General features: G+C 40.5%; 1 protein-coding gene across 11 annotated transcripts in view; it reads right to left on the bottom strand.

The window, feature by feature from the left end:
* The window catches only part of R3HDM1 (R3H domain containing 1), a 48,768-nt gene that overhangs the window by 26,198 nt on the left and 10,563 nt on the right, over positions 1 to 12,007 (bottom strand). For 8 of the 11 annotated variants that reach the window (XM_064661576.1, XM_064661584.1, XM_064661580.1 and 5 more), the window contains 9 exons: positions 8,512 to 8,626; positions 6,505 to 6,583; positions 4,928 to 4,987; positions 4,706 to 4,846; positions 2,169 to 2,277; positions 1,980 to 2,075; positions 1,063 to 1,100; positions 930 to 980; positions 563 to 789 (listed from right to left, as the gene is read on the bottom strand). In XM_064661576.1, the coding sequence (XP_064517646.1) occupies positions 563 to 789; positions 930 to 980; positions 1,063 to 1,100; positions 1,980 to 2,075; positions 2,169 to 2,277; positions 4,706 to 4,846; positions 4,928 to 4,987; positions 6,505 to 6,583; positions 8,512 to 8,626 (916 nt within the window). Of the gene's footprint in view, positions 1 to 562; positions 790 to 929; positions 981 to 1,062; positions 1,101 to 1,979; positions 2,076 to 2,168; positions 2,278 to 3,144; positions 3,269 to 4,705; positions 4,847 to 4,927; positions 4,988 to 6,504; positions 6,584 to 8,511; positions 8,627 to 12,007 lie in introns of those variants that run through there. The other 3 variants (XM_064661577.1, XM_064661581.1, XM_064661586.1) reach the window with 3 other exon arrangements.

Genomic DNA, 12,007 nt, shown 5'->3' with positions numbered 1-12,007 from the left:
AAATTATGTTGGCATTTGGAATACAAATATTTACTACTTTTCATTTTTGACCCACAGAAGATTCATATCCATATCTTCTGAGACTTTGTTTTCACATTAATTGCAAGTTAACAGATCTCTGAAACCCAGACTCTTAGGAGTTTTTTTGCCTCACTTTTTCGAACCTTAAAATTTAACAGTACACTTTGTTCCACTGACCTCATTTCTCAGCAACCTAAAAACTGAAAGAGCATTTTAGCCATATGCAATGCAATTTAACAGAAGAAAGATAACACAAGAAATATAACTACCAATCCCTAGGCTTCAGTGCTGTTTTATCTGAGCTAGCAGTACAGCTGTGCAGTTTCCTAAGGCTGCACAGTGCAGGTTTGCCACACTGGAACTGGGGAGTTGAACTCCAAGTATTTTATACACCGAAATTTAGGGTTATCAACGTTCTCCAGCCCTTTGCACGAGACAAAATGCACTCTGCTTTGAGCCACCTACAACGCACTTGAAAACTCTGCTTCCCAAGTGCATCAAACCCCCATGGAGCCATGGATTTGTACAGACTTTGTTGTACCTGTCTTGGACAGCCTGCCCGTGCTCTTGCTGCTCCCAGAGCTGTCTCCCCTGGTGAGCACTGAGATGCCACTGAAGCTGCTGGCTTTGGTCACCGCCGGCTTCAGGTTGCGCAGGGAGCTGTCGGAGTCGGTGCTGCTCCAGGGCCGGGGCTCGCAGCACTTCAGCTCGTTCTCAGTGCTGCTCTGGTGGCTGTTGGCTGATCTCCCTGATGTCTCCTTATTGATCCTGCAATTTATAAACCCAGCTTTTAGCACCAGTTGCAAAATAAGGGAAAATAAAAAAAAAAAGAAAGAAAACCAAGAACGAAAAGGTGAAACGCATGCAGAACACTGGGGGGTTATGGGTTTAAAGAAAGCATCAAATACCTAAGTATCTGTCGTCTTTGCTGTGTACTATTAGCTTCTTCCTCCTGGATTCTGTTGACATTTTAATAAGACAGCTTAATATTTATTAAGAAAATAGGAAAACAAAATAGAATTAAACGGCAAATTTTCTTACCTTTTGTCAGTGAAATAATTCTCTTGGGAACACAGGGACTGAGGGGCAAAGAAGCGCAGAAATTAATATGAATGGCATCTAGAACCCCTCCTATGGTAAATGGTAAATTATATATACATGGTAAATTAATATGCCTAAGGAAAAGGTAATTTTATATCCAAAAGCCCACTCTTTTTGTTTGTAGCTAAGGTGAACAAAAAGAAATAAAATAGGCTCTCAGAGCTCATTGTTCTCCCTTCAGAACAAGAATGTGGGTTTGGATGTGCAAGAGCTACAGATAAATGTCAGAAAATGTGGATTATTAAAAGTAACACATTTTTTAAGACATATTTGTACTGTTTGAATCAATATAATCACTCCTTGCAATTGAATCGCAGCTTATAAGGTTTCCTGCTGGGTATCTCTAGTCAGGGATTAGACTGGAGATTCCTGACTGCAATTTCACACACGGGGCCTGAAATGGTTTTACTGTGACCACTTAAAATGGGATTGCTATAGATATAAGTGAGAAAAGGGTTTGGGTTTTTTTGCTTGTTTTTTTTCCTTCTCTAATTATTGCTCTGAGGAACAACTGAACTGATTGCAGTACCAGAACTCTGGAATTTAAATTGCAGTAAGGGGGCAAAACAATGCAAAAGGGGGAAGTGCATTGAAGGAGGTGGTGCCAGAGAACACATCAAAATAGTTCTTGAAGGTCTCTTGGGTTTCACACAGCAGTGATTAGAGAAAACAAGATTTCTCAGTAACTTCAATGTAATTTAAAACTCACTTAGAGCACACTAATGATTCTTATCTGCTCAGTCCCCTTTGGAAACAGAAAGTTTCCTGGAAAGAAGTATCCTTTAACAAACCCACATGTGCACGTATGTGTGTGAAGTACTCACAGAACACAGTGAAAGGTTTTCTTTGATACATACATCTTGTGCAAATATTCTTTCTCTAGCTCTCTGATATTCCTCTTCACGTTCTTCTATGGATTTACTTCTTCTGTCATCTTTTAATCGTATCCTCATCTGAAGTAAGTGATACAGTGTCAACTTCTACAGGAAAATAGTATGGATACAGTCAAATGCAGCAAGGGGAAGGAAATAAGCTGTGCCTTTTACCTGGTTGTCATCTTTGTCTAAACTCGAGTTATCTCTTTTAAGGATGTACCGCTTCTGGAAGTCATCGCTCTTCTCGTCCTTTATGTGCTCACAAAACTTTTGGTCAGGTCTGGGAAAAGGTGTCACAAAGAAAAGATGTCTGGTTTTGTAAACATATACTGGACAAAGTGGAGCAAACCGAAATATGCTCAAGAATAATGTTAAATATACTTAATATTCTAACTGAAGTCACAGATTTGGGCTGTCCAGGCAATGGAAAAGATGAGGTGCACCCCTGACAAGTCCTGTTCCTGAGGCATAACAAACCTGCTTTTAAAAACCTCTTCCTCCTTCAAAGCTTTTTCTGCAATTTCCAGTTAAGGTGGCAAGCAAACCACATGCCCTTGGGGAATCAGAAGTGCTCTGGAATCCCAACTGGTGCCATGCAATGGATATTGGGCATGCATGGAAGTGCAGACAAGTGTTTGCTGCTAGAGCTGCAATACCTCAAAGTTCATTGCAAGGGAAAACAGAAGACAAGATAGAGGAGAGAGCACTGAAACTCAGAAATTTCTAAAATACAATTAAGTAGAAATAAGTAAGAGAAGAACAGTACAATGCAGGCAAGCAAGAGCTTCACATGATCATAGGGAGAGGGTGAAGCAACAGATTATAGATATTGCTTTGGTATTTTATCTACTTTGTGAAAGAAAAAGTGATTATTTTGCAAACTCCTGTTATTAAAAAGAGATGCCAAGTTCCTGGACAATAAAATTTCTGCTGTCATAAGAGAAGAGCTCAGACAATCAGGAAATATTTGCCCAACAGAAGACAAAACAAATGTACACTCTTCTCTGTTTCTGTTATTTATTCATTACCAAGGACACCTGGGTAGAGCGAGGAAAGCTTTTCTACAGAACAGCCAGCCCTAACTACTAGTTACTGGCTGCCCAGGCATAATTAGCAGGCATTTCAGAGAACCTTTAGACTGTCTTACCTCTTTCTTTTAAAGGTCTCTGAATTTACTGCCCTGCAATCACCAACTCCCACTCCACTGAGTCGTCCCAGTGAGCACTGGGTGGTTGATGTCAGAAACATCACTGAGCGGCGATGGAGCCGGGACCTGCCTATGAGGAAAAGGTAAGTTGGGCTTTATTCCACGTGGAGCACATCTCCCAGGTTTTCTTGCTAAATTCTTATTTTATATCCAAAGAGATTTAAAATAAGAATGTTGAAAACATCAAGAATCCTTATGTCTGCAGGTTAGATGAAATGCCTGCTAATTAGTAACTACACCTACAGGGGCTTTCAGAGGCAGTCAGCTATTTAAATACGGACTAAAAGCCATAAAAGTGAAATAATCTTTTATTAGTTCTTATTCCACAATTGAAGCTTCAGTCTAGAGATGCTAGTAGATGCAAATGCCTGGCTTTCTAAGTCAGTTTAGATATAGAACGTACAGCCAAAGCAAACACATACATAAGTAATGTAAGTATTCATCATATATTTAGGCTCTATATATTTTTCTAAAAACTTCTGAGGAGAAATTGTCTACTTAAGTGAAATTTCATTGTGGCATATCATTTCAGTTCTACTGACTCTAAAACTAGGCTGGATAATTAGATTTTTTTCTCCCAAAGCTACAGAGAGTGTACAAAGAGACTGGGATTAGGATGCAGGCACTGTCAATTCCTGTTTTCATGTTCAAAACCACAAAAAAAACGGTGTCAGGCAAATTCTTTAAGTTAAAAGTAGAAACTAGGTGGCATAAATATGTCAACACATTAGACTTTTGTCTTTCTGAGAGAGAATGAGAAGACAGGGCAAGTGCAGAGAACAGAGAGAACAGGTGGCTCCTTTGAATGAAAACCTCAATTCCACCGGGTTTTGGGGTTGCTGTGGCCCCAGTGCTCCCCTTTTTTTGCAATATGGGTTTTCCCGGGGGTTTTCCAAGAACACCCCAGCCCTCACAGTAAAGCACCATGGCTTGTTAACCTGGTTGACACTTCCACTGCTGCCTGTCCTCCCTGCTGTGTTTATTTGTAAGGACATGTGAGATCCATAAGCAACTTTATTCCAGCTGATAAAGAACTTCAACACCTGAATTTTCCCTGTAGAATTTTACAGTACAAAAGCCAAAGTTGTGCAAGTCTTATCCTCTCCCTTCACCCATTCTAAGATAAGGCTGGTTCTGCTTTCCAAAAGAAACAAAGAATGTACTTTGTACACTTCACTGGTGTAAATCTTTAAATAAATAAACACTTGACATAAATTCGTATCTCACAGGAATAAAGCTAGCAATGCACCTCTGCCAGAAAAGCAACAAAAATTCCTAACTTAGAGGTAACATCCCTCGTTCCCCAGAAGAGTTAAACATGAAACAGATGACATGATTACACAGCACTGGAACGTGAACAGCAAAGATCTTACAACCACCTCTCCTTGATGCCTGTTCCCAGTGAGGAGACAGACCCCACCTGCTACAGCACCACTGCATCAGATATCCCAGGTGTCAGATCTATGCATCAAAATGGTTTTTTCAAGACTTTTACACTTACATTCTTGTATTGCTAGTTTTATTTACTATGACTGACTTCCCACTCTGGTCCACGTTGTGCTCTAATCCAAAGTAAGCAGCTACCCTGTGCAACAGCATTCTATGGTAAGATGTCATTGGGGGAAACTTTTTTCTTGGAACTCTGGAAGAAAGGAATAGTAGCTTTATTAAACAAACAGGAACACTCTTGAATTCTTTTTTCCTATGAGAGTACAGTACTTACTCATTATTACCAATGAAATCTAAAATTTCCTGTTCTAATTTCAGCAGCATCATTCTGTCCCTGAAAATAAAAACACAGCAACTCACATATGAGACACTCCAATAACTGTGGTTGTACTCATCTTAGGAATACACAGATCAGAGCTGTGATCAAGGGGTGATGGCAGACTGTAAACAGGACCACCAGGTGTCAAATGCAGCATTTTTAGGACAAAGTATTCTTTTTTTGCTAAGCTATATTGACTTGGGCCTGCCTAGTGAAACGTGCTGTTCTCAGCTCAGAAATCAGAGCACAAAGACCTTCCAAGAAGTCTCTGCCCAGGAGGCTCAACAGAGAGCACAGTCCTTGAGAAAACAGGCTCCAGGAGGAAAAGCAGTGCTGAGGCTGGTTTGTGTGGGCAGTGAGATTTGCAGAGGTCTCAGCTGGCCCTTGGACTGGGAGCACATCCTGGGATCACAGACACAGTGACAGGGCTCTGGGAACGGGAGGCATAACACCAACAACCAGGGGGTTAAAGGTGGCACATGGAGCAATGCGATGAGGAATTGAAAATGCAAAGGTGGTAGAAATGAACACTGTTCTTGGAACTGCTTATGCTGGTTCTCCTGAACCATCAACAGGCAATGGAATTCACTGCTGCACAGTTCACAATTTCTGCACATCACAGAACTAAGCTTCCCAGTTACTCTGCATGTTAACCTATGGAGATCTACACCTACAACTCCTTATTTCCACTTTAAGGGATGTTTTATGACTTCAAATAGGAACCACCTAAGAGTCTCACAGAAGTCTGTCTTTCTAATTTTACAGGACTATGGCTTTGGCCCACTATTATGGCTCATTTTAAAAATTTTTGCCAATAAAATGGAATCCCAATAAATTATTGCATTGGAATTCCTAACTATAATATGAATGAATAACGAAGAGCAGTGAAACAGCTTTTGTGACAGAACACAATTGCACCCAGTTAACCTCTGGCCTTGTACAGCCACAAACCCAGGACAAAACCCCACTGAGGGGAAGGACAACCAAGGCAGCCTGTGACACACTGCAAACCTCAACACAGAGCCAGGTAAACTCTGTTGCTAACAAATGGTGGACTTGGATGAGGTCAGATTTGGTTTCTGATGTGCAGAGTGAAGATCTCTTAACTATAGTTATACACTACAGCTTAAAAACAATGCCTTTATCTACAAATTCAGTGCAAGACAGAGTAGAGTCAGAGAAGGCAGTCTGGTCTCAAACAAGCAGGTGCTTAGAGAGTACAAGTTCCAGAGACACTGCATTAGAGTCCCTTCAGGGAGAGAACCACACACAGACTGAACACATTATTTGCATATTAAACATAAAAATAATATTTCAGTGTCCTGAACCTGTGCTCAAAAAACACCCCAATTACAGTGGATTGGTGTTTGAGATGGCCTGTACAACAAAACCTCTTCCTGAAGAACTGACATGTGGTGTTAGACATGTGAGAGGGGAAAAAATAAAACCACAAACAAAAATCAGGTAGTGTGACACCTCAGGCAACAAGAAGAAAGAAAAACATGAAGAAAGTTGACATTACTGATTCTTACCTGGGATTGTTTTTTAATGTATTTACTAAAAACTCGTGAAGATCTATACCAGTGGAATCTGTATATTCTTGGCTGGAATCTAAGGGTGAGGGGGAAGAAAGCAAAATTACACTCTGGAGAAACACTAATACTATTTTTTTCCAATTATTGCTGAACATAATATATATTTGGATCAATACTATGTAACTGTTAAGCTCATTATTCCCAAAATTAAACCATCCACCCACCATCCCCTGATTCCAGTGTAATAGGGAAGGAAAAGCTTCAGTGACACCACCAATCTCTTAACAACTGGCTGTAGATTGCAGTAGATCACCTTGAGACACCTGATTTCCACCAGCCTTCCACATTCCTCCAGTATCCTACATTGTCCTGGTGTGTTCACACCTGTGGACCAGCAGCAGCCAATCTACAGAACTACTGGATGTTGCCCAAAGAAATATTGTAATTCAGAATGTGACACTTGAACCTTCACAAAATGTTGTTTCATATCACTAAAAACCCTTGTTCCGCTGGGCTTTGTTTTCTCAATGTCATGTTTAGATGTTTTCAAAAAGAAATCTCACAACCTTCCTCTCCTTTCAGGTTTCACTGACAGAAAGTATTGAAAGTTACACATTATCCTCTAAAATCTGGCCCTGGAAGAAATGATTTAACACCAAATCTTCCCTTACATGAGCACCTTCAAGTGCCAGGTTCTAGAATTCAAACCAACACATATTTTAACAGTATTTTTGGAACTAGATTTCTTCCAAGAACTACTTATGTGTTAACCTAGTCTCAGCTTAGTTAGGCACAACTCAAACTTATGCTTAGGTCCCAGTCTGAGCATTTATGGTTTGGGATCACTCCTGATTCTGAGGAGGTGAAGGAAAAAAAAAATGCTATGCCTGGTAAAATAACTTTGAGATTCAATGATTATTTAATTTTCTCAATTTGCAATTGAGCACTGATTTAGTTATAATTACTAGAAGACTGATGCTTAAATTCCATAATTTTCTATTTTAGCACATCCTATATTGGGAAGTAATGAACCTCCAGAGGAGATACTGGTTGAATTTAGAACAGCTCTACCACAGGCATTTTGTCACTTTGCTCTCAACTCCTCATCATTACCTGGGGGGTATTTGTGGGTTTTTTAAGGCATCATTTCAAAGACTGAGATTTATAAATGCAAGTAAAGTTCTCCATTCCAGTGCTTTTTATTTCAGGAATACCTGGCTGCCAGCTGGGACAAGCTGCACTGAAATGCCACATGAGGAAGGCCATGTGGAATTGCAGGACACAAGGGGGACAAGTGCCCCCTGTCCCAAAGAGAAGTCTGTCTTTAAAGCTATTTCCTTTACACTGTGTGATCTGAGATACAGTGATCTAAGATATTTAGCTCTCTTTCAGACTAAAACCTAAAGATTTCCAGCAGATAGACTAGATCTTCAATGCAGAATGCAATAATATCTAAGTGGAAACACAATACTTGTCCTTTTTATTTATGTAGTTCCACTCTCACTCCAAAACTTTGTAAAAAAAAATTCTGATACTCTCAGAAGTAAAATAAACAAATGAGAACATGGACTTCTTTTGAATAAAGCTCAGAAACAGTACAAAGGTGGCTGTGCCATTCTCACTTAGGTTTCACAAGTCCTGTAACAAAGTCTAGGAGTGAGACAGGAGCTTGCACTGACTGGTAAAGTCAGTTTTCCAAGGAACACTTGGACACAAGTGAGGCAACACAACAGCTTTGCTGCTGGTCTGCACAGCCAGGCAGGAGAGAAAGGGAAAGCATTTGCTGGATTGCTTGTGTTTGATGGAGCCTTGAAAGCACTGTGTCCTCTGGGACCAACTCCCTTCTCCAGCTCAAAGGGAGGTCTATTTGCTTCATTTTCACAAAAAAAAAAAAAAAAAAAAAAGCAGCTATGTTTCTGCAATGCAGACCTGGAAGCAGAACTGCATTTCCATATGTTCTTTAGCCACACAGTACATTTAAAAGGACAATGACAGATAGCAAACCTCTTGATAACATTTTTCTGGACAGTTTATCACTGGATTTTTCCTTTTCTGATTCATCTTTTGCAGGTTTTTCTTCTTTTTCAAAGGACTGTGACAACTGGATCTGAATTTTCTCCTGTCAAAAGTAAAAACCAGTCACCACACAAATCATTTCATGCAATACCTGAAGAAGAACTGTTCTGTACTATATTACCTGCAGAACAATGAAGAAAAAAAAATTGTCTTCATATTCTTTTTAATCCCACATGTGCTCTGTGTCACCATACAATGAAATTACTTATTAGTAAATCAAAAAGTACAGAAAAGGCAGAGAAAGGACCACACACATTTTAGATTTACACACACTTCCAGGAATGCTATTGCAAAATGAATATAAACTACCTTAATTCATAGACATAAGAAAAGATACCAGTTTTTCAGGTGTATAAATTTTATACAGCCTCTATGTTTTAGTAATGCATCATTCAAAATGCTTTTTACCCTCATCATTGTTTTTTACTGTGAAAGCTTGTTTCAAGTTTCAATTTGGTTTATACTAAGAAGGAAAAAAAAAGTTTCAATCTAAGACAGACCAGCATTTACAGATCCACAAAAAATGGGGGAAATATTTCCTGTAAAATATATCAAGGCAAAATTTGCAAACCTGTCATCAAGGCTTAGATCCTTAACTACCTGTGTATTTTGACAGAGGAGCTTTGTGTGCAATCATCTCAAAATCCCTGGTTTTATACAAGCAGGTGACCGATCATAAAACTCGTCTCTCAAACACAGCAAAAAGAGTTTCCCTTTGAAATTAGTGACATAATGGTTCCCCAAGTAGTGAAAGACTGCAGTTTGTTTTTCCTGCTCTACTCCTTCCCAGGATTGTCAGTGAAGGGCTGATGTCCTTCAGACAGCAAAGCCAGGGGAGGTCTGGAGTGATGGAGACTCCGTGTCTGAGTGACTCCAAGACCAGGACTGGCAAAGTCCTGTCAGAGCCCTGTTACCTCTGAACTCCCTCAAATGTCAGTTCTGCTCCCCCAGATGCCAGCTGAGTGGATGCTGTCACCTTCCCATCTCGAGGACATCTGACCCTTCCCAACCCAAAGATCCTGCCCCTCGTCCATTCTTGCCCATCCCTCTCCGGCCCTGCACCTGCTCCTTTCCCACGCAGATCTCGCTCTTCCTTCAAACCCTTTCTCACCCACATCCAGGCACTTGCTCTGAGCTTCTCTCCTCTTGTGTCATGGCACAGGCCTGACCTCAGCCCTGGAATCTTGCCAGAGTTAAATATAGTCCGGATTCTCCAAGGCTGGAGCCTGTTCCACATGTCCACCCTGAGCCACTCCTGCCTGTGCAGCACAATGGGAACCCTGCACGGATCCCATGGGGGTCAAACAGCACTTTCCATCTGCAGTTTTGGAGCAACAACTTCTTCCAATGAGGAAAAAACATTCACTGACAGTTTTACCACCTCTCCCTTTGAGAGATTTTCCCCCACACTAAATGTTCTAATTAAACTTAGGAATTCATGAACACCCCAACACAGCACCACAGTGTGAAGACTTCTCAGCTTGTGAGATCCTGTATAACCATACCTGATAAATACCATCACAGGCACTAGCAAGGAACTCTCTTGTGGAATTCTTTCCTAGTCTTGAGCATTCCTTAACTCATAAACCTGAATATAATTCAAATGAGCAGTTTATTGTCACTCCAAAGTACATTACATTCACTGTTCACCCAGGAGCTGTGTAACTGTTATTTGAAGAACAAACATGTTTCTGTCTTATTAAGAAATTATTCTTGACCATCCATCTATGTGTTATCCTCCCTTTTACAATAATACTCTACAAAACTACCAGTAAATTAGGGAAATTTTCATAGTCTGATGTTCCTTCACCAGAAAACTGATTGAGTGCATGTTCTAAACTCATCTCCAGTCAATGCACACAGCAATGGTTCAGTCAAAGGATCTCAGCAAGTAATCATTTTCATACTTCTTTCCCCAACAGGAGCTAAAAAAGGAATCACCATCTGAACAGCCAGTTCTGCTACTACACCAGTTCTACTTCAAAGTGTGATACACCAGAACTGTGCACCAAAGGGCACTTTCTTGTGATTTCATGCTATAAAAACTGTAGCATCTAATTAAATATGACCTACTTGACAGCAAAGCTGCCGAGAAATCTTTTAACTTCTCTTCCCCTATAAAACTCTCCTAATCCCATCCTGCTTGCAGCAGGTCCCTGCTGGCATTGGGACTGAACAGAATCAGATCACCCATCCCAAGCCTTCCCTGTAGCAGAGGATACTGTCACCAAATTTTGATTAAACAAGTAAAAGCAAAGCACACCCCCCCACAACCATGAAAACCTGATAAAATCTTCCAGCTTAACACATCTGAGAAAAAAGGTGAGAATCAGGAAACATTATGGAATATTTCTCAAAGCCCTGTGTTCCAGGGTCTTGGCTTTTTACCAGCAATCTCCAAAGCCAACACCAACCTGAATTTACACAAGTCAATGGAAACTAACACCCTTGTCTTCTCCTCCCACACACCCTCCTTTGGGTTGTCTTTTTTTCTAAATAAAAAAAGGTCACTCATTTAAAGATTTACTTACTTGTAACACACATTAATAACTGTAATTCATATGAAAACAGCTCTTCCTTAAAAAGGACTGAAACGGATCATCCTTTGCTAGTGCTTGTACTTCCTATTGGAGTGCACAGTCAGAACAACCCAACATTAAGGCAAGGGATGGCAAGAGAATAGATACTGTATTTACAGAGATAAAAGATCAAATGTATCAGTTTGTATAAGGTAGCACTTTCACAGCACCTTTTACTAAAGGACTGCCAGTGCTTTTTAACAAGGATTAACAACTTGTGAGGCTCTTACCTGGGTTTCTCAGTGAGGAACAGTATCTTGTTTCCTGTTGCAATTACTCAGGAAAATAGAAACTCCTGTATCAGAAAACAGATTGATCTGCTCCAGAGAGTTTCTTTGCTCCATCTCCCATCACAGCCTTAAAAGAGGAGCAGCCAGCAATGGCAGCAGGGACTTGCTGAAGTGACTTCTACACACACCTGTATTAGAACTTCACCCTGCTGGAGCTGCTGCACACACTGGGGTGGAAGGGCTGACTGGTGGACAGTCACAGGCACAACTACAAAGTTATCCCAAAACTCACATGAGTTCCTAGTTGAGTATATGCATTTTTCATCCTATCAAGGCTACACTTTCTAATAATAAAAAATTGGGATTCTTCAACTATCATCAGCAACATCAACATGATTTTTTTCCTGTGTCTTAAAATCCATTTTAAGTATTAACACAAAGCTGGGAGCCACTTTTCAGTTGCAATCTCTGATAACAACAGAGCAGTGACTCTTCCAGCAAGGGGAAGTGTCACAGAGGTGACTTCCCTGCTGCCAGGGAGGGCTGTCTCCCTTCTCTGAGCCACTGCATCCCCCACACGTCCCAAGCACAATTAATGCTTCAGACTGGGGGGCC

Source organism: Pseudopipra pipra, chromosome 7, assembly GCF_036250125.1.
Source record: "Pseudopipra pipra isolate bDixPip1 chromosome 7, bDixPip1.hap1, whole genome shotgun sequence".
Taxonomy (NCBI): Eukaryota; Metazoa; Chordata; class Aves; order Passeriformes; family Pipridae; genus Pseudopipra; species Pseudopipra pipra.
This window is presented reverse-complemented; position numbering and strand designations above follow the sequence as displayed.